Source organism: Melospiza georgiana, chromosome 16, assembly GCF_028018845.1.
Source record: "Melospiza georgiana isolate bMelGeo1 chromosome 16, bMelGeo1.pri, whole genome shotgun sequence".
Classification (NCBI taxonomy): Eukaryota; Metazoa; Chordata; class Aves; order Passeriformes; family Passerellidae; genus Melospiza; species Melospiza georgiana.
The window spans coordinates 4,246,830-4,269,022 of NC_080445.1; the positions used below are offsets into that span (position 1 = coordinate 4,246,830).

General features: G+C 44.0%; 1 protein-coding gene across 1 annotated transcript in view; it reads left to right on the top strand.

Moving 5' to 3' along the window:
- Positions 1-2,055: 2,055 nt before the first annotated feature.
- GNA12 (G protein subunit alpha 12) overlaps positions 2,056-22,193 on the top strand; it is a 40,039-nt gene continuing 19,901 nt past the window's right edge. The window contains exons 1-2 of the mRNA XM_058035379.1: positions 2,056-2,376; positions 13,630-13,845. Coding sequence (XP_057891362.1) covers positions 2,056-2,376; positions 13,630-13,845 — 537 coding nt within the window. The remainder of the gene's footprint in view (positions 2,377-13,629; positions 13,846-22,193) is intronic.

Sequence of the window (22,193 nt, forward strand, 5' to 3'; positions counted from 1 at the left end):
GGCTGGGCTCTGGCGGGGCAATCATGACATCCAGTGGGAAACTCCTGAACTACAGCAGCTTTTTATGGGGAATGAGCCGCTCCTGAGGCTCAAACTGCAAAAGAAGGGTAAAATCATGGAAGGGGAGCTGTTCAAGAAGCTTCTGTAGGGAACGGCTCAGGACTAAGAGTTTTGTGCTGGTCTCCTGAAATCTGCAGTGTCTAAATGTAGTTTGAAATGTCACTTCTTGCTGGGGAGAAAAACACTCGGACTTGGGGGAAGAGTTGACATCTCAGTGGGATTAATCCTCACCTCCATTAAATGTTTTCTGTAATTTTTTTACTTTAAATCTGTGACTGTCTGACCTTTTAAGATGTCTCAATGCCTATAAGGAGGCTGGAGAGGAACGTTTGATGGGGTGGTGACAGGACAAGGGGGAATGGCCTTAAGCTGAAGAGAGATTAATTTAATTTGGATATTAGGAAGAAATTGTTCCATGTGACAGTGGAGAGGCCCTGGCACAGGTTTCCCAGAGAAGCTGTGGCTACTTCAGCCCTGGAAGTGTCCAAGGTCAGATTAGACAAGGCTTGGAGCAATCTGGGATAGTGGAAGGTGTCCCTGCCATGGCAGGGGGTGGAACAAGATGAGCTTTAAGGTCCTTTCCAACACAAACCAGCCTGGGACTCAGCATCCTTAATATTGATGAAATCCCAGTCATTCTAGTAGTTTCCCTCATCTCTCTATTCTTGTGTCCCGTGTTTGGAACAGGCCTGGGGAGGATAAACAACTTAAATTGAATAGATGTTTATGCCATAAATACTTGTAAGCACAGACAGAAGTAATGCAGAAAGGACAAATAATCTCATAGAACTGAGGACATGTGCCTGTCTTTTATGATTTCATTCTGCAGCCATAAGGTCTGGGATCCCAGCCACTGCTCGCTGATCCCACACCAGCTGCTTCCCAAAATGGTTTTTTCCCTCCAGTACCTAATCACAAGACCGAGGGGGATTTTCTTTCAAAGGTGTACTTTGATACTTTAATCCCCACCTCGGCAGCAGCGGGGCCTGGATTGGTGCAGTGTTTGTGAGGAGTTACCCCGATGGCAGCAGAGAATGGAGCACCCAGGGCAGGCCCTGGGCAGCGGGCTCAGCCTGGGCCAGATCCACCGGGATCAGCTCCTGGGGGCAGCCGGGGCTGGGGGGACAAATCCCCGTGCATTTAATCTGGCTGAGCAAGGATCTGCGGATGCTGCAGTGCTATGGAGGTGTGTTCCCTGATGACGTCAGCGATGACACTTTTTTACGTCACTGCATGTTGTCTGGTGAGATCAAACCCCGCTGGGTTCTGACCCACACGTTACAAACAGCGCCTCGGTACCGCCGGCTCGGGACTCCAAGGGCCCGCCCAGGCCCCGCAGCAGCGGCTCCGCCTGACGTCATCCCGGACGCGGCGTGACGTCACTCCACGTCCCGTGTTGTTGGCGTGACGTCACGCAACGGGCGGAGCGCCCACCACCCAGGCCTCGCCCTCGGCAGCGAAGCCACGCCCTCTCGCTGCTGATTGGTGCTCGCGTTCCTGTCCCCGCCCCCTCCCGGCACTGCCCGCCCGGAGCCGCGTCGCCCGCTTGGTCCCGCCCCGCATGCCGGTTCACCCAATTGGAGAACGGACGCGTTGAGCGACAGCGCTACCGCCCAATGAGGACGGCGCGGGCTCCTCCCCGCGCGGGCGGCGGCGCTCAGGGCAAGGGGCCGGGGCCGCGTGTCCCCCGCCCGCCGCGGCACCGCCGCGACCCCGCGCCGAGGGCTCCGGGCGCCTCCCGCCGCCCCCGGCCCCGCGCAGCCCCCTCGGAGCGGCCGCGCCCCCTCCCCGGGCAGGGCCTGCGGGCCGCGCCCCGCCGTCCGCACCCCTCCCCCGGCCGAGCCGGAGCGAGGAATGGGCGGTCCCGGCCCGTAGCCCCCGGCTGCGGCTGCTCCTCCTCCCGGTCGCAGCGTCTCGGCGGCCTCCGCCCGATGCTGGCGGAGCTCGGGGTCTCGGCGGCGGCGTTGTGAGCGCTCCGGCCGGGCCGCCGCCGCCATGTCCGGCGTGGTGCGCACCCTGAGCCGCTGCCTGCTGCCGGCCGAGGCCGCGGGCCGCGCCGGGGAGCAGCCGCGGAGGGACGGCAAGGAGCGGAGCCGCGATGCCGAGCGGGAGGCGCGGCGGCGCAGCCGGGAGATCGACGCGATGCTGGCCCGGGAGCGGCGCGCCGTGCGCCGCCTCGTCAAGATCCTGCTGCTGGGCGCCGGCGAGAGCGGCAAGTCCACCTTCCTCAAGCAGATGCGGATCATCCACGGCCGCGAGTTCGACCAGAAGGCGCTGCTGGAGTTCCGGGCCACCATCTACGAGAACATCCTCAAGGTGAGGGGCGGCCGAGGGGAGGGGGCTGGAGGCCGGCACATCCCGCAGCGCCGTCGGGAAGGGATGTGAGGGCTCGGCCGGGCGGCGGCTGCGCCCCCCGCCTGCCCCGCCGCGGCTCCCGGTGCTCCGTGAGGGGCTCGGGGCAGGTGTTTGGGAGGGCGGGCACCTCTGGGCTGCGGGGGCCCGGGGAATGCGGGTTCCGGCGTTTCCCGGCTGAAAGCTTCCGCGAAAAAGGCTCCAAGGAAATTTCCCTGCAAAGGGGATTGAGAAAAGCTTTGTGGAAACGCAGAGGAAAGAGGATATAGGTGTGGCCTGCCTTCTGGAAAAAACATTATGAGAGCATCCTCGAAGTCGGAATTGGAGAAACTTCAAGGTTCGAAGAAATGAGGAGGGATTTCTCTGCTTTTGCGAAGTATCTGTCCCTACTCTGTGCACCTGGAGGTGGGACAAGAAAGGGCTCCTGGTACAGATGTTATGGCTGCCAGTGGTTGTTACTGACTTGGTGCATCTTTAGAAATGCGGAGTGTAGGCCCGCAGAGTTGGGCAGTGTGGGGTGTTCCCAAACCTGGAGCTGAAATGGAAGTAACTCTGGTTTGGTGCCTTTGCAGGAAAGTTTTCTTTCAGTGTGTGTGCAGGTTTTATACTGCTGGCAGTGTTTTTCTCTATTGACTGGAGACTGTAAAAGCTGCTGGTAGATCCTTTGGTGTACAGACCAATATTGCCCTAAGTAAGGAAAACCAACCTTGACAAATACTGCTCCTTTCAGGGATACAAGACTTGATGCCCTGTGCAGGTAGAAGTAATCACATTTTAGAAGATACATAAAAAGCTCACTCAGGAGTGTTTCTCTCTTCATCTTCATAATCTTTCCCTAAAAGAAATGCTGCTTTCCTGCCTATATTTTTCTGTAGGACCGTCACCATTCTTTTGTGGGCATGGATTTGTGAGGCTTTGTGAGATTTCATAGAAAGTTAAAGGAAAGGGAACTGTGCAAGTTAAAGATAACAAGTTACTTTTGAGTTTCCAGATTCGTGTTTAAATAGAAGCTTTATGTGCACTTAATAAGTGCACGCATACAATGACTCTTGTTTTTAAGAATGCTGCTATTCCATAAAGGGCTTTCACTTCTGTTAATGAACAGGAAAATTGTTGTCTAATTTTCTTTTCCTCTTTTTTGTCCATTTTCAGGCTGGAGCCCATTAACTGCAAGAAAGTTGAAATTCAGAAGCTTCTCTCTGATTGTAGTTGTGTGAGCAAAGAGAGTGTTATGATTTTTTAAATCTGTATTTCTAGAAATAAGGAGTCTTATTCTAGGTCTTAATGCTTATTGTGGTCCTGTCAGTGATTTATTTTTTGCTGCTGCTAATTTCAAGTGGTAGGAGAAGCTTTTAGGGAAGCAGTTTGTGAAAATGGAAAAATCTGAGCCTCGTTCCTCTTGAAGTTGTCTAAGCAGTAGCAGTTATGGTAAAATGATGTAATATTTTATGTATGCAGAAGGTGTAGAGCTTTCAGCAGTAGAACTTGGTGTGCTTTGGAAAGAAAAGTGTCTCCTCCTTGTAGTAGGGGAGGCAGAATCACACACTTGAAACACTCCTGGGTAGATTTGCAGAATTCAGAGTAGAATCCTGGTCCTCCAGATAGCAGTCAGGTGTTCTGATAGTTAACAGCACTTCTTGGACTATGTCAGTTGAACCTTTTAAACTCTTCTAATCCTGAAAATAAAATTTGGAAGTAGCTTTAAAGTGGGTTAATGTGGTTCAGCAGATTGATTGCCCTTTTGGCCTTGCAGGTGGTGATTTGGGAGTGTTAAGGTTAGGTTGGAGTTCTCCTTTGGGTCCTTCTTGCTTCTCCAGATAACACAGGTGGCTCTTGTATACAATAATACAATTTATACTCCCCCATATGTTTTTGGGGAATGGCTTGGGAATAGTCACTCTGAAGGAGGAAGGAGGAAGAGCAAACATGAGCTAGAAGAGTTTTCTGGTGGGAAGGCAGTAGATGTTTTGTTTGCATTTTTGCTCATCTGAGAGAAACCTGATAACACCTTGATATTTTGCCATAATCATCAGGAAGAAATCAAATACCAGGACAGAATAACGGCTTTCAAAACAGAGATTGTCTGTCAGTGCTTTTATTTTAGGGTAATTGTGTAGTACTCTGTTGCATTAAACGTGGATAAACATCCAGTGTTTAAAGTAAGCTTATTTAGCTTCTTTGACCGTGTGAATTGTCAAGTGCACGAAATTGCTGCTCCTTCTGTACCAGTGTTTAGACTGCAGGTCCTTTTCACTTTTTTCAGGAAGTTCAATGATCACTGGCAAAGACTTAATGAAGCCAAGATCCCCATGTGTTTAACTGGCAATAAAAGGTCTCAGATGAATTTTTTAGTACTATATGTGGACAATGTGAAGTGGAAATGATCCTATCAAATAGCATTTAAATCTGTGTGACATTGTCAAGTACAGCTGCAGCAACCTTAGCCCTTTTTCCACACAGTGCTCAGCATGGTCAGACAATGGTCCCCCTAAGCTTCTGCAACACTGAGATCTGAGTTAGAAATGCAGTGTAAATCTCTGGGATTAAATGGTCAATTTTTATTTCCCAGCCATGACTAAACTCCTCTCTGAAGGAGGAGCATTCCTGCTCTTGTAACAGGGCTGGATATTTCTGAAATGCTTGTTGCAGTGGTGTTTAGGCAACTGTACAGCTTATGGAGAATGAAGAAACTGCTTCAGAGAACACAATGTGAAACCTCTCTGCAAATAACAGTGCTAAGTATGAATTGACATTAGTGTCAGCTTCCACTTTATTTTCAGTTTTCACCTTCTTGCCTTTCTGATATCTTCTTAATGCAGAGTTCTTTGCTTACCCTGTTCTCTCTGGTTCTCATCTCCCATTTTGGGGAAACCCTAGTCAGAAACAAAATGCTGAAGCAAAATAAACCTATGATACAGAATTTACTTTTCCATTTACTACAGGTGATGGTTCAGGCCTTGCTAGCTTTTTCTGGCATTTGTGGGATGGTATTCAAATACAGGAGTTTTGCTTTGGTTGAAGGTAAATAGTCATCGGTTAACTCAGGTTTTGCTTGTTAATCGAGGCTAAGTTTCAAAGTAACTTTTTGGAACTTTTTGATGATTGAAGTGAAAAGCAGTAGTGTTAATGTTCTGGTATGAGTACACAGGCTTCAGGACTTCAGCACACCCACCTGGAAAAGGAAAGTGCACAGGACAGGGCTGTCTGCCTGCCCAGGCCTGAATTTTAAGGTGACTCCTGGCTATGTTGGAAAACTGTCATGTACCTTAAGTTTCAAATCTAAGCAATGTTTGGTGGCATTACAGACTATTTTGATGCTTTTTGACTGTAGCTACAGGAATTTTCTGGTGCCTTCCATCCAAAACAGATGGCTTGGTGGTGCTACTCTATTTGCTTCCTTTGATAAAAGTTAAAGAGCTCAGACACTCAACGGGTCACAACTCTGATGTTCCTTGTCTAAATGTTTTTTTGTTTCAAGTATGTGAATATCATGCTGCTTAAAAAAACCCGGTTTAGTTGCATAAGAAAATAATTACAGCAATCTACAAGCACCAGAGTGGTACTTGCACCAGCTTGTTTAGGAGATTTTGATCTGAAGAGAGAAAAAGTTCAGCTTTTAGAAGCCTGAAGTATAATCTGTTGAGCTCTTTTGGTAATGTTAGTTTTCCTGTTGAGAATGGAAATACCAGCTCAAGGTTTCAGTAGATCCAGGAGTGTTTTCTTCTTGTTTCTGGCCTGAAGTGTAGTGATTGACTAAGGAATTAAAAGCCTGGAATTGCAGAGGGAAGGACTGCACAGGAAATTACGTGTGATCATTTGAGAGCTCTGAGTGGGGAAAAAACAAGGGAAGATTCTGAACATGTAAAATCTTTGAGGAACAATCCTTTGGGACTTTTGAGTGCAGCTGCAATACACGAGGGGATACCTGACAGCATTTCTCCTTGACAGCAGGAGTATGAGTGGCAGCTAAGTGAAATAAGTGGCTTGTGCTGAAGGCAGCTTTAAGAACTTCAGAGTTCTGCAATTAATACTAAACCTGGGCTGTTGCTGGCACTCAGTGTACCTTGAATCTACCTAAATTGTGTTTATGGTGGCTCAAGTAAGGTTGTACCTCCTGTCACCAACAAACAAACCAAGAAAACTCTTTTGCAACTTTCAAGTTGCAGCCAGGTACAGATAGAAACTCTGGCACGTGGAAACAGATTATTCCTCAGTTTGTTTGGGAGCTGCACTTGCAAGTGCCCAAGTTACTCATTTATAATGTAAGCCTGTTTATTACAGTGGCCTACAAACTCAGGGGAAATACAGCAGGTTACTCTTTAAATTGCCTTGACTCCAACTTCCCTGGGTTTGCATGCAAATGGGTTTGGAAGCCCATGAGGAGGTGATGATGGTCACACTCCAGCTGCTGCTGCAGAGCTGGGATCCAGCTGTTGGAGGAGTTGGTCTCAGGACTGTGTCAGTCTCCTTTCTGCTGGAACAGCTTCTTTTCATAGGAATGACAAGGAGAGCATAGGAGCTGTGGTAAAGTACAATCTTTAAATTCAATATAGAAGTGCTAAAGTTCTGTACTAGGACAGCTTTAATTCTGATTATCTTTACTCTGAGCTTATTTTATTAAGAAAAATAATATTCACTAGTTTATATAGAAAAGACAAAAAAACCCCAATGAATCTTGCTGATCTTGTTGTTCCAGGTTCATTCTATCAATGAATTTCTTACTAACTTCCAGTTGGTGTATTTCCTATGTCTTAAATGTAAATTCCATCAACTCTGGTGCTCTCTTTGCCTTTGGGGTGTCTCTTGGTTGGGTTGGGAGACAGCAATCTCTCTCCATCATGGCAGATACTGGAAGAGGAGTAATGGTCAGTAGTAAATGATAAATATTCATAGCAGTTCCAAAATGGAGCTCACAATGCTCTGGTGATGTAGTCATTAGTATTGCAGAACATGACTTATCCCTGGAGACTGCAGGCACATACTTTGATGTCTTGCAGACAAAAGTTTAGTCACTGAAGTGACTAAATTTGGCAGCTTATTCCCAACTTATTCACTTGCTTAGTTTTATAATTAACTTGGAAACGGTATTGGCAACAAAAAATTAGCAAATTGTCCTGTAAAAATGTTTACAGGAAAACTTTGGAGCAAGCTCTAGTTTATATTGTCTGGAAAAATAAGTGCAATGCAAATTGCAACAAGGAAAAAGCTGCAAGGATTTGGAGGCTGCAGAGTTTCCAAATGAGTTTCCAGCCTTTGCCTGGGATTTTTCAGCCCAGTGAAGGTCAGGAGCTGGTCCAGCCTGGCACTGAATGTGCTGGGTACTGAACCCATGAGGGCAGCATGGCAGGGATACCTCTGGGATGTCTCCTGTATTGAAAGCATGAACTGTGAGCTGATATTGGTGGGATGCTCTCAGGGCAAGGAGAAAGCTGCTGATACAAGTCTGAAAGCATTAACTGAGAACTTTTTGTGAGGTCCTGAACGTCATCTCTGAGGTCATCATCTCTCCCCTGTGCTGAGTTACAAGTGAAGTTTGCAGTGGGTATTTTCCTTCTGCTGCATTTATCGTCATTTCGCTGGGCTCACTCAAACACAAGGACTCTTTTCAGAGTTTCCAGACAAGCAGACATCACTGCTGCTCCCAATCCAGAGACTCAGTGGCTAATCCAAATGTTTTTTAATATTTGTGTTCCTGTGGACTAGGTGAATGACACTTGCCCTTTGTTACATTTTTCATTTGTATGCTGGCCTGGAAGGTCGGTCACCTCGGCTGTTTACCCTGCTCTCACCTGGGTGGCACTGGAATATGTGAGTGGTGAAGGACTGCAGAACTGGGGAGCCTTTTTGTTGTCTAACTGGGCCAACTGGTGCTGCTCCCACCCCTACCCTTGTGTGTGTCTCACCTCACAGCAAACTAATACAGCCAGTGGAAATCACTTTTTTGTGTGAGTAGCCAGGTTCTTGGTGATGTTTGCTCACTGGATTGTGGGCTCAGGCAAATGACAAACCTATCAAACAGAAAAGGGTGGAACTCCACTGCCAGGAAAGATGCTCCTTTTGATGGTACCTCATTTTTTGGCTGTTCTGTAATGTGAAACCTTATCCTGAATGACATTGGGTTCTCTACTCCTGCTTGGCATAATGCTTCAAGGACAGAGATCAAAGAAAAACTTTCTTAATGCTTTTATGATACTGTGCTGTAAAAATCTGATTGTCTTGCTGTCACTCTGTTTGTAGTAGGTCACTTCTCTGCAGTGCTCAGACAGCAATTTCCAAACAGTGCATATGGTTATATTTGCTAACACTGACAACTTTATTTTTAAAAACTGTGCAGCTGGACCTGTGTTCCTCATCACCTTGTATTGTTCCTCTGGCTCCACAGAATATCTGTGGGCTGAGGTGGGAGCAATCCTGTTGGCAGCAGCTCTGATATAGATTGGTCTCTGTGAGATGAGATCCCCAGACTTCTGCCAGTTCCTTGTCAACAGCAGAGAGGAAAAACACTCATAGGAAACAGGCTGGGCTCTGCCTGTGCCTGCAGTGTTCCTGCTGGTTTGCAGCCCTAGGAGAAGACAGCAGTGCCTGTTGGCTGTGACCTGGAGGGCTCAGCAGTGCTCAGCACCTCTCTCAGGACAGTAAAGTCCATAACTGATATGTAGATGATGGAGATTTTGGGCATTGCTCTGAGATTGAGCAGTGTATTAATGGTAAATATGTAAAAAGTAGCTGCTGTAGTATCCCATGTGTAACAGTTACTCTGTTGTCTGTGCTCTCTTACTCAGTAGTAATTCTCTAAAATTATTTGAGAAGATGCACTGTAGGAAACTCTTCTATTTGTAACAAACTCTCTACTTGCAGGTTCTCTCTAGACCCTGAATCAGGATTTTGATCACTTGACTGCATGGAAGGATCTGGCCTTGCCTATGAGCAAGTGCTCCCCAACCTGTTGTGCCAATTTTATGTTTGGTGCTTTACTGAGGGGTGTTCACTTGGCCTCTGAGTTGGTCCATCTGGTGAAAGGTGTGAGGTTTTAGGGATAATGAATCCTTCAAGTACTGGAGCATATGAATAATTTAAAAAGTGAGTGTTGTGTTTTATGTAGCAGTGTAACTACAGATGTAAGATGTGCTTAAATCATGCTGCTCTTTAAATACTGCAAACATCTCTGGCTTCAAGTTAGCTCATGATAACCTTTCTAATAATTCCCACAAATTCATTTAAATATTATTGAAAAATACAAGAAAACCTGGATTTTTTTCAAAGCTAGAATGCTCTCAAAAATAAAGGAGAAAAACTGCATTTGAGCCAGTTCTAGTAATGAGCATTTGTGTAAATGCTCATAAAACCTTCCTGCTGGTGAGCAGCAAACGTGCTCCAGACAGCTGTGCTGTGTCAGGCTGAGGAGCTCAGCCTTTGTGTGTGACATGAAAAAACAGCCCACAACCAAAATGGGGTACGAGCTCCAGGCAATGTGATCCTTTGGTTGCTCTCCCAGTTATTGGCAGCCTTTGGTTTAGGAAACTCCCTGAGCCAGGATTTGCATCTGGAATGTAATGGAATAGTCCTCTCTGGACTTTGCTTCCATCTATTCTTCTTCATGGCTCTTGGAGTCCATTTGTGCTTCTGGCCAACATCCTGTGCAAGTGCATTTGGCTGGCTGGGGGTGTGCAGTTTTGGAGTTTGAGCTGTGTGATAACTCATATTTGTCTAGCAAGGGGAAGGAGAAAAATAGTCTTTGTCTATTCCCTTTCTGCAAGTGGTTTGTGATTTCTTTAGATTTCTTGTGTGTTATGCCTTAGCTGTCTTTTCAAATCTATGGATTTCTATAGTTAGCACTTCCTTCTGTATAAGATGTGCTGCTTCATGAGCTAGATCTCATCACACTCTTGTTACACCTTTTTTTCTTCTACCCTGATTCCATTCAGATCTTGTGCATGCCAGGGATTTATGCAGTGACTTGAATATATTAAAATTTATTAAGAAAGGAATGGAACAGAGAATTTCCTATTTTTTTCCTCCCTAGCTGGTGCTTCCATTATGCTGCTGGTTTTCTATCTTCTAATGCCTGACACTCTCCTTAGCTGTGACTTTTAATTCTTTCCATCTATTCTTATTCTGGGTCCTGCTTTAACTGCAGCACAAAAGCCTTAAATCACTTGAAGTGTTCAGAAGTTTGTTTCCCATCTAAACTTGTTCTTCATTTTTTTCTGTAGCCCAAATTTGAAAACAGAATGGTAGTTGATGGTGTTCAGCCCTGTGAATGAAAGAGTGAATTGACATTTTCTATAGTCACAGAAAATCAGAAAAACTGTCAGGAAAGGGGTAGGAAAAGTCTTTCTTGTATTTCCAGTAAGTGGAAACCTTTCCATGGTGACTTGCTGTGCAGATTAATGAGGCAGGGATTATCAGATGCTCAGTGAGCTTGCAAAATACAGTGTTACCAGTAAGTCTGAGATGTGAGAAGAGGAATACACAGGATCTAAATTTAGTGATTGCTCTGTTTCTTCTCATCTTTCTGACATCTGTTTGTAGCATTTATGGAACTGTTTTGTGGAGATGGAGAAATGTTAAGTTTAGATTCACTTTACTGGGGATTTTGCTGAGTCACACGTTTAACTGCTAAGAGTTGGGTGGAAAAAACATTGATTGTTTTGCTCATTATGTGAAGCTTTCATTCCTGATGTGTTTTAGAGACACATGTTGAAGCAGATGTGTTCTAAAAATTTGGAGAGATGCTGTGGGTGTGCATAGGACAGCATTCCTGCTAGTTTCTATCCTGTATTTTTATTTCCTTCATGCAGTGTGTGTCTGTTTGTCAGTGCTGATGTCCCACTACTGAATCACTTTGTCCCAGATCAGGCTCTGCATGTGACTTGGTGGCAACATCTGCAACAGTCAGAGCAATGCTGATGCCACGTGCTGCCCAGGGGTGACCTTACAGTGCTTAATCCACTCCCACAGGCTCTGTGGGACCCAACTTCAGTTCCTTTTTTTCCTCAGTGAGGGTCAAACCTGCATTTCCAATGAGCAGCAGATAAGTGACTATTCCAGGACTGGAGCAGTCTGCCCACTCTTGATTGAAACTGTTCTGTGGTTTTCTCTACACAAATAATGAAACTTTCCCTAACAACAAACAGCCTCTTGAGAAGCTCTGTGTCTCCAGTAGGAGCAGGGGAAGTCAGAGCAGCAGTGTGGGGAAATGCACTTGGACTGAGCTCCCAGAGCTCTCTTATCCAGGCAGGAGTTGTGCAGGCCTGCTGGCACCCCTTTGAGATGCTGTGCAGTTGCTGTGAGCTGGAGAAGGGTTAAACCAGCCCCAGGAAGGTCAGAGCTGTGTGGGCTGGGAGCTCTGTGCAGGGGACAGGCAGGGAGGGGACAGGGTGACCCACAGGGGATGGATGTAGCCCTTGGGGACGTGGTGCTCACTGTCCCACGCTGTGCTGATTAACCATTTCATACACAGCAGTTCTCACTGAGCACTGGCATCAGACACCCAGGGATAACCCTGTCCTGCTGCTCTCAGTCACCACAATCCTCTGGAAGAATCTCCCAAGTCCTGAACTGGGCATGGTGGGGAGCTGACCCTGCCTTGCAGTTGCAGCCAAGTTGGGAGTGTGTGCAAGGGATGGTTTGCAAAAGTGTGTGAAGCTGTGAGATGTCATGGAGGCATCTGCAATCCAGAGACAGAGCCTTATAAGTGAATTTTTCATGCCTCTGTTTGCTATGCCCTCCAAATAACCATTGAAAGACTTTTGTTAATAAAGGGATAAACTCTGCAACTGGGAATGAGAGTTGGCTTTTAGTCTGTATGACAGTTACTAAATAGTTATGTCTGGAATTTAAAGCATCAGTTGGTAAATATGTTTGATTTTAGTCTTTTCGTGGTATTGTGGAGATTCAGTCTCTACTTTATGAGAAGAAGTAACAATCAGTAGAGAATAATAAATATTTACATTTTTGGGAAGCTGCTCTTCAGGAGCACTGCTGGCTAGTGACAACCACGACACTTCACTTTTCCTTTCCTGTGACACTCCACTAAGTTGCTTCTCACTTCCCTCTCTAATCTTGGTTGCTGTTGGGAAGTTACTGTTGTTGTTGTTGTTGTGTGGTGCTGCTAAAGGACTGAAGAGCAGAAAAGTTCAAGTGTTAAAACATAACATGCAGTCTTGATAGCTTAAAGTATGCAAAAAAAAGAGATCAGTGCAGTAATGTGGAGGCTCTTGTGAGTAGCTGTGGAAACAGAACTTCACTTTTGGAGATTTTTAATTTTTTTTTTTTCATATCTCTAGAACCAAAGATCAAGAAAATAATCCAGTATAACCCAGAGATTTTACTTGTGAATTCAGTGGTCCTTGAGATGCTGAGTCACCATTAGCAGATCTGTCCATTACTGAAATGGGGCTCACTATTGAGAAATAAATATTGGCCATTGGAAGCTGTTTACTGCAGGTGAAGTTAGAGTCAAGACTGAAGTATCAAATTTCTTTAACCTCATGTGTTTGGCTTATTGCCATGAATATGAAATTAGGTTTCCATAAAAACTGAAAAATGTGAGAAGAACCAGCTCAGTAATCTTGAATTGAATTTGAGAACTAGATTGCTTTGCTTGTAGATTTCTTTTCCACTATTAGAGTAACAAAGCCTTCGTGTCACACACTTGCAAATGTGTGGCAAGTTCAAAAACTAAGCTGAGTCTCAGGGAAAACTGGACCTGCTTTCCTGAGCCTGGTACTTGGAATCTATGCAATGTCTTCAGTCCTGTGATGCTCTTCTGATCTCCCTAATGCTGGGATGTCCTTTTTGGTGTAAGAAACTCAAATGCAAAGGAAAAGCTGGAAGAATATGGTTTCAGGCGTGGTGTTACTTTTAAAACTACAGCTGTAATGATCACACACCAGTTCCCAGACACTTCTCTTAATTCCCAGACACTTTTCGTGCTCTCACTGATGTTTACTTTCATTATCTGTTGGTAGCACTGCTTGTTGCCATTAGCTGTTGCCACTAATACTTTTTCCACCTGGGGAAATATTTTGTGGCTTAATTGCTTACAGAAGCAGGTTCTATCTTACTTCTGTTGGAGATGTTGTAATAAACAATGTTTTTGCTTCTCTCTTTTTGAGTTCAGTCTCACCAGAACAGTGTCAAAAAAATAATCTTCAAGTACCTCCAAGTCCTTAATCTTTATTCACCGAGTCTTTTCTCTGAATGATTTTTTAGGGCTGCAGGGTTCTGGTTGATGCACGGGACAAGCTGGGGATCCCCTGGCAGTACACAGAGAATGAGAAGCATGGGATGTTCCTGATGGCCTTTGAGAACAAAGCTGGGATGCCCATCGAGCCTGCCACCTTCCAGCTCTACGTGCCTGCCCTGGCTGCTCTCTGGAGGGATTCAGGAATCAAGGAAGCCTTCAGCCGCCGCAGCGAGTACCAGCTGGTGAGTACATCCAGCTCCTGCCTGGGAGGAGACAAGTGCTGCACCATAAATCTCTCTTCAGCTCAAACACAGCTTGCTACGTGCAAGATGGAGCCACCCTGTTAGCTGTTTGTAGGAGTGCTGTAAATCTGAGCACTTCAGCAGCAGAAACAAGTGGTAATTGGAGCCAAACTTGAAAAACTACATGGCAGTAAGAGGGAGTGGAAAAGTGCACATGACTGGATAAACTGGAAGAGCAAGAGGAACCAAAAAAGGCAGGAATTGGTTGAACTAAAAATATTTTAGCAGCTCAGTAGGTCTGTTCATAGTAGGTCACTGATGAAGGCACACTTAATTTGTAACTTTCCAGTCCTGCCAGCTTGCACTATATTGATACTGGCAAACTCTTCCTGCATGCAGCTCTTTTGAAGTGAATGCTGCACCCATTCAGGCTGCTGCTCCCTGACTGTTTCTTTTCATCCTGATGTCTGCAAGTAAAACTTGGATAAGCAACTGAAAGATGACAGTGAGCATAAAAATGTGCTCTCTTCCCTGCTTTCTTGTTGTTAGCTCTTGATGCTCTTGTGCCAGAATAGCTGCACTTCTGGTATGGGATATGCTTCTGACAGCTGTTCATAATCCACTCCTTTTCCTTCATATGTACAAGATGGAGAGGATTTTTTTTTCCTTCTCTTTTTCTTCCCTGTTCTGTGGAGAAAGGTACTGATCCAGACAGCCTGGTACCACAATTGTTATAATTGTTTAGTTAGAGGGATTAAAGGACAGAAACAGGGCTTTGTATGGTCTCCTTTAGATTCTTTTACAAAGGAAGTCAGAAGGAGAACTGGAGAAATTGGATAGTGAAATTCTGATTGTTCCCTCATGCTACTTCTCTGTGTGGTTCTCTGGTGTCTGGTGCTGTAGTTAAACTCGTGCTGCAGCCCTTAGCTACTCATCTGTCTCCACTAATAAGATGCCTGTTTGAGTCTTGGTGTTGCATATCTTTGAAATCTGTCTCTGAAGTATCATGAGACTGCCAAATAGGTAAAGAATAAATGAAATGAAGTAAAGCTGTCACAGGATGATGGGATAAACCTCACTTCCTTAGGCTAAAAATGAAACAATTTCCATGTTACAGCACTGGGGGTGGGGGGAAGGATGTGCAGGGGGAGAGAGGATGGATTAATTGTTCTATTATTCCTAGCATCTGTAGACACAGGCTTTGCTGTTCTAAGCACTGTAGAATAAAAAGATGGTTCGTGCCACAGGGAACTTGAATTTGCCATGAAACAACTGCTAAGAGAATCCAGTGTAGTAAGCAATAGTTGCATCAGCAGCCTGCTAAGATTGTTTGTTTTTTTCCCTGGGAAATGCTATGGTCAGGCATGGATTTTGTTTGTAGAGGGAGATTCAGATGGAGATCATGTGGGAGGTTCATTCCTGTGCTGGTTAGCAATAAAATAGTATCAAACTGGGGGGAAAAAAGTCCCATTTGTTGAATAAATTGTGTTCCAAAAGTAGCAGGCCTACCTCTGCATTCCCTGGCTTAGAGGATTAAACAGGAAATACCAAAAAAATAAAAAAGCCCCACAGAAACAAAGCAGGGAGGCATGCAAGGGATCATTTCAGAGGCTGTCATCTCCAACATCGTGCTGCAGTTCCAAGGTGCATCCTTTTGGATACCCCTGGTGTCACCTGGGTGGTGTCACTGGGGCACCTGGAGCTGCTGCAGGCACCAGGGATGATACCCTGTCAGTACTGCAGCCACCTGTGTCACACAAACTCTGTAACTCCATCCCAGTCCTGCACCTGTGGCACTGACAACATGAAAATCTGGGTGCTGTTATTTTATTGTGCAGGCTGCATCACCAGGGGATCAGAAAGTGCCTCACTTGTAACTAAAAAAAAGCACTTGGCTGCATAAAAGGTTTTTAAATGCTGCTTCTGGATTCAACAAATTAGTAACACCTCAATACTTTGAACAAGTTTCCATATCTTGCTTCTAAGTTTAGCAGAAGTCTGATTCCCTCAATATATGGGAATAAGCAGCTGTACAATTCCTTTAAAAATTTAAAACTACATAATGTTTTAAAGAAAGAGGTGGTTTTAGGTGATGCCTAATTTGTAATTGCATATGATATGTATAAACCCATACCTTCATTTAGTTTAAACCCTCGCTGAATATAGACTTGTGTAAATAAATAGAAGCCAGATATAGTGGACTCTGAGAAAATAAATCTTTTCTGAACTGATTTTAACTCAGGCTAAAGAAAACCTCTGCATCAGCACTCTCTTTCTTCCCTAGTATAAGCGAGCTATTAAATGGAATATGCTTGGTTTAAACTGAATTTATTATCTTTAAAATAGTTCTTAAATCATCACCAAAATTTTGCAGCTTTACATTACTGTGATCCTGCTGAATGTGCCTTGACACTGTTTGAAAAAACAACCCCACTCAGCACTGGCATTTTCTTTACCCTCCTCTTGCAGTCAACTGAACCAGCTTTTTTTATAAATCATTGTTGTTATTTTGACTTCAAAGCTGTAGGATTATTGGTGTGCTGTGAATGCTCTGTTTCTCCAGGAAGCTGTGGGACCGTTAAAAAGCAAAATACAGCAGTTGGTTGGTTGGCTAGAGCTGAAAATTGCAGTGTGCAGGTGCCTTCCTATGGTCTGCAGTGCCCAGCTCAGTGACTGACTCAGCAGTAACAAACTTGTTGAAAGAAAACAGCTCTGACCATAACCCTGTGCAATCTAAAAGCTGCTTCTCTGGCACCACAGAAGCTGCCTCTGGGCATTTGAGTGTTTTCTGCTTCATACTCAGTGCCTACAAGTGCTGGTTGTAAATCCCTGTCTGGGTCTTTGAGCATTTCAGAAGTGAGTGGGTGGATTCTACAATAGCTTTTTTTTTTTTTTTTTGCTTTTGTCTTCCCAGCCTTTCTTAAAGCAGACGAACCAATTTTGCTTTCTTTTTCCAAACATCAGCCTCTCTCTCTTCCCCTACCCCAGCCAGCCCCACCAACCCAAGTTCCTCTGTTCCTTGTATGGGAGCCAAGTGGTTTGGGGACAAAAGCTCCATTGTGTGTTTGCTTCCATTGTCACGTCTGTCCTCGTTTTTTAACTACTGGAATAGGAATTCCTTTGTAATCAGAATGGGATTCTTCTCCCCTGCCCTCATTATCCCCCCACCCATTTTCTGTCTGTGTTAGAAAGGAATATTTTGGTCATGGGGATGTTTGTTCCTTGGAGGGTGCCTGTGATAATTTGGGCAAGGGGCTGCAAATCCCCCAGTCCCTGCAGGAGGAGACAAATCCCACAGGGAATGTTCCTGAGAGCAGGCAGTGGGGTTTCCTGCAGGATTCAGCCTAATGGCAGCTGCTTGGGTGTATTTGGGAGTTTGGGTGATGTATCTGCAGGCTCTTTTTCACCCACTAGTGACATTTCCTTTTATGCTATAAACCATGGTGGCCAAGGCCAAGACAGGAATTGCTTTGGTCATGTGGTTTCTGTTTTGGTGTGTGGTTTGGGGTTTTTTTGGTTTTTTCCATCCTCTCAGGTCTTTACTGTGAGAATGTGAGAAGCCATTCACTTCTCTTTAATGTGCCCAGAACAAAAAGTCTGACCCAAGGTTAGATACTCTTTTGGCTTCTTGCAGCTTGGCATGCTTGATGTCATTGTGGGTAAAGATGGGACAAATGGGACAAAAATTATATTTTTGTCACGAGCAGAGCAGATGGATAGTGATGAGCAAATCTGCCGAGGCCATCATGTGTCTTTAGCAGTTCTTAGAGCAAAATTGACATTGTTGTTATAAAAAATATGTTCAGGATCCATCACCAGAATATCAATAAAGATTGTTATTGATGTATTAATGTTATTATTGATGTTCCCTGCAGTGTTAAAAGACTTTCTGGTGTTTTAATAGCTCTTTTTAAAAGAAAAAATAAATGTCAGCATTAATGGGAAGTTGTGGTTCCTGAGAGGGAAGTGAGGCTCTTGCAAATATAGACAAAAACCTTAGTGCTGTGTCCATGGCTATTTTTAGCTGTGTGCACAGGGAATTGTATGGAACACTTCCATTAATACTTCAAATACTGAGAGCCTCTGAAGCTTTGCTTGTGGGAAGACTCTGGAAAATGTTTTAAAAACCCTTTCTTTTCATTCACCATTCTCTGGGTGAGAGTGAGGGGCAATTGGGTGATATTTGCAATAGCACATTGGTCACCCCTCTGAGAATTAACTGTGGGGTTTGCTGTTTTTCTTTTGAGCAGCCCCTGGAATTGGATAAATTCTGCCTGCCAGGACAGGAGCAGAGGGAGCAGCCTGCTCCTTGGGGTGGGAGAGCTTTGTGCTGCCTTCTCCCCATGCAAGGAGCTGATGGCTTCAGAGCCTCACAGGCAGTCAGCTGTGTGCTCTGGCCATGTGCAGGGGAGGCACCAGTCGTTCACACTGATTCTCAGTTCAGGGTAGACAAACTGTGGCTTCAATTCTTTATTTTTGTACAGAAATGCTCAGTGATGTAATCAGGAGCTGGGCTGTACATCAGCCCCTGAGGCACTGGGAGATTTTGTAGCAGCATTTGGCTAAGCCAAGTGAATTGAGAGATGGGGCAGCAGAAAATTGACTTAATGTGAGAAGTAGGTGACTTTGAAATGACGCATTCAATGAAATCTACAGCAGTGGGCTGTATTTTGTCAGAATTCTTCAGTGCACTTTAACAGAGATTTCCTGAATCCCGAAGCACAAAGTTTCCAACTGATGATTTCTCTTTCAGATGCAATGGCAGAGTAGAGGCAGCCCCAGAAGCAGGTTTGGAGGCAATTTGCTCTCTCAGCACATATGGCAGACCCTGAAATGCAGGGATGTTTGTGCCTGGCATTGCTGTAAATCACTTTGCACTTGAGGAAATTCCGAGTGTCAAATCAAGCCCAGCTTATACAATTGGCTGTAACACAAAAATGAGCTCTTCCCTTTGCAAACTACTGTTTGAATATGAGCTTACACAAGAGACTCTGAATGTTGCCCATTCTGCAAGGATGATTTTTTTTTTCCCAGAGCTGTGAAATTCTCATATTCCATCAGTGAAATCCATTGAGGCTTGACCAGTGCTGGTGAGATGTACAAAGGCAATAACCACACTGTTCAAAGTGCCAGCCTGGGAAATCTTGTTACAATTTAATGCATGTAATTGGGACTAGGCAGCAACTCTGCCAAATTACTTTTGAGCCCTGCATGGGTATTTCCTAGCTTGCAGAACTCCTGTGAAACTAAATTATTTCTGGGAAGTTACGTGGTTTTTTTGTTTTCTTTTCTAGATCTGGATGGGACATACCACTCTAACCCACAAATTTTTTTACAAAACAAGGGATTGACAGTAAAGCTACAAAGCAGAAACTCATGTTTGCTGTTGCTGAGCCTTAATTTTTTGTATTTGCACACTGTTAGTGCTAGTGAAAGTCAAGTGCATCTGTATCTAACAATATTATATTCTTTCTTTCTTTTTGAAGCTAATTATGAAGCTGTGGATGGTAAATTGGCTTGTCTGAATCATAGCTAGTACGTGCAAGGAATGATAATGCTGTATTTTTTATATATAACACAATAATAGTTGATTATAATCTGGTTTTATGTTAGAGTTCTGTAAAAGTGGCCTTATCTGAAACAAGAAGTCATATTAACTCAAAAGATCACTGCAGACTTTACCAAAAGATCACTGACTTGCTCTAGACTCAAATAGAAGGGAGAGTTATGAAAATATTTCTTATTTTGGGCCAGTGTCACAACAATTAAATGGCAGAGATCCAGATTTAAGTTCTAGTTCTGCTTCAAATCCCAAGACCTCCAAAGTTTCTGGTCAGGTTCTGGAGTCTGACTCATCTTTGTACAGCAGGGGAAGTTAATTGCTTGTTTAAGTGTAATGCTGCAAAGCCTGGTGGCTGCTCTGCAGCAGGAAGGATTAGCAGCTGGAGTCCCTGGCTTCCATTCCTGTCTCTGTGACCAAATTTAAATTTTTTTTCAGAGCAAGATCTCAAGTAAGAACTCTCAAACAGAAGTGGTATTTTGTTAAAGGAGGTGAAAGTTAACAGGCTATAGCTTAGGTTTTTTTAAAAAATTGAGAGATAGCAAAGCAAAAAATGCAGAAGGAAACCTTCATGCAAAATTATGTGAGTACTGGCTAAGGCTGTAGAGTTTGCCAATTTGCATCTGCAGAAGTTCAGTCCTCAGTCTTAAATTTGCAATATTCTAAAAATGAATGTTTAAATGAGATATGTTAATGGGCTTGCTGCCAGCAGAGAGCTCATGGAGCAGTGCAGGCTTTGGCTGTGCCAGTTTGTCTTGACAGTCAGGGAGGGATTCAGCCTGAGCAGGAGGCAGAGCTGGAGATGTTGGCTGTCACCCACAGCAAGGAATGCTCCACTTGGTGCTCTGAGCTTTGCTTGAAGTGCCATTGAACAAGAGGTGAGAAGAACTTGCATTGAAAGTAGGCTGGATTCACAACCATTTAGGGAATCACTGCAAATCATTTTGAATTCTTGAAAATCTGCTCTTGCAAAGTCTTTCCTCAGTGACAAGAGCTGCTCTCTGAGGCAGAAGCAACATAAGAAAGCTGTGATGGGTAAAACAGTTATTAGCCATTCTTAAATACTTTCTGCTATTGGAGAGAAATAAGAACTAGAAAGATGATGAATTATGACTTTTTAAAAACAGTGCAAGTGGAAAGGTCTTGGAGAACAGCAGTTTTGACTGTACCTACCTGAAACCTCAACCAAGCACTGAGTGCTAAATGAAAGAAGAAGAAAATAGAAGATTCTTGCCATAAATTTCTCCTGACCTTAGGTTATGACAAAGTGCAACAGCTGGGTGAAATGTGGCCTGCATGGAATTGGGAGGATAAGTTGGAAAGTAATGAGCAGATCATACATAATAAATAAGTGGATAACAAGAAATTGATATGCCTACCATATGGGAGCTGAGATGGATCTGAATAAAAAGAGCTGTGCTACTGGCTGTCCTGCTCTTCTGTGTAGTGAATTCCCAGCACTCAACAAATTTTTAATTTTTACATTATTTAAAGATCAAAAACTTTGGGCAAAATCACCTCCAAAGTCTGTAAGATGTGCAGTTAATGCACTTCGTTAATGCTCTGCTCTCTGTGGGTACCAAAAGGCTGAAATTCAGACTGAGTGTGAACCTACCTTTAATTTACAGATTTTGAAGGCAGATTAAAATGGTACTATGTAAGGCTTCCTGTAGGAGCTTTTTCTGCTGCTGGCTCTTGGAAGCCAATACATACTGACTGTTTTTGGTGATTAAGATAAGTAAGAGAAATAATTTCATATTTACAGCTGCCATGGTGAAAATTCATTGCAAGATTTGCCTCTTGCCTAATGATTGCCATCTTTTTGGTTGAAAGATTTCTTTTTTCTTATATATATTTTACAAAGTACAGACTTTTTTTTTTGTCTATACCTCTTAGTAATTGAGCCCCTTAGAGAACTGTCTGGGTGTCCCAAAAGGTTTTTTACTCATCCTTACCTTTCTGTGTGCATATGGAAGTGGTTATTGTTTGCTGTCTCACCTTCAACAACAGCACTGAAACCCTAAATCTAATATTAACACTAAATCTAATGTTCTTAAGCTGGAAAAGCCCTTTTGGCTCTCAGCTCTGGAGAATAAATGCCACCTTGGTTCTGGAAAGAAGCTTTGATTTTATTATGCATAAAATAATTAGAAAAAATACTCTGTATGTTTGTCTTTGCAGAATTGTTGTTCTAAGCCCTAATTAGTGCTACTCTAAATCTTGCAGGACTGTATTGAATATGAGGATTTGTTCAGAGCAAGTACAGCTGTAATTAATCTTTGCATTCCCATCAAGAAATGCTGGCACATGCTGTGAGAAACAAGGAAGGAAACTTTCAGTTCAGGCTGTCTGAGCCAGTACCCAAGTGCAGCTACAAACCACTGGAGTAATCTCTTTATCCCTTTCTAGTGTGCAGGAAAGGTCTGGGCAGAGACAAATCCAGCCCAGTGAGCTTTGATTATGCTGTTTAATTTCATACTCAGTTACTAATGCACCTCAATCATTCAGGAGACTTCAAAATTGGCAACTATTATCAGCTTAGAGATTCCCAGTGATGAAAATGTATTCCAGAAATCTGAGAGGTTGGGCATATTTAAAAGTGCACCCTTTGAATGACACAGGGAATCTAATGAAGAATTCCTTCTGAAATTTGATGGAAGCAGGAGGGAACTCATATTCAGTAATGAGCATCTGCATAGGTTAAAGTTATGGTAGCACAAGGAAAACTTTTATTTGAGTTGCTACAAAAATACTTCATTATGCAGAGACATATATGTTAATGTTTTTA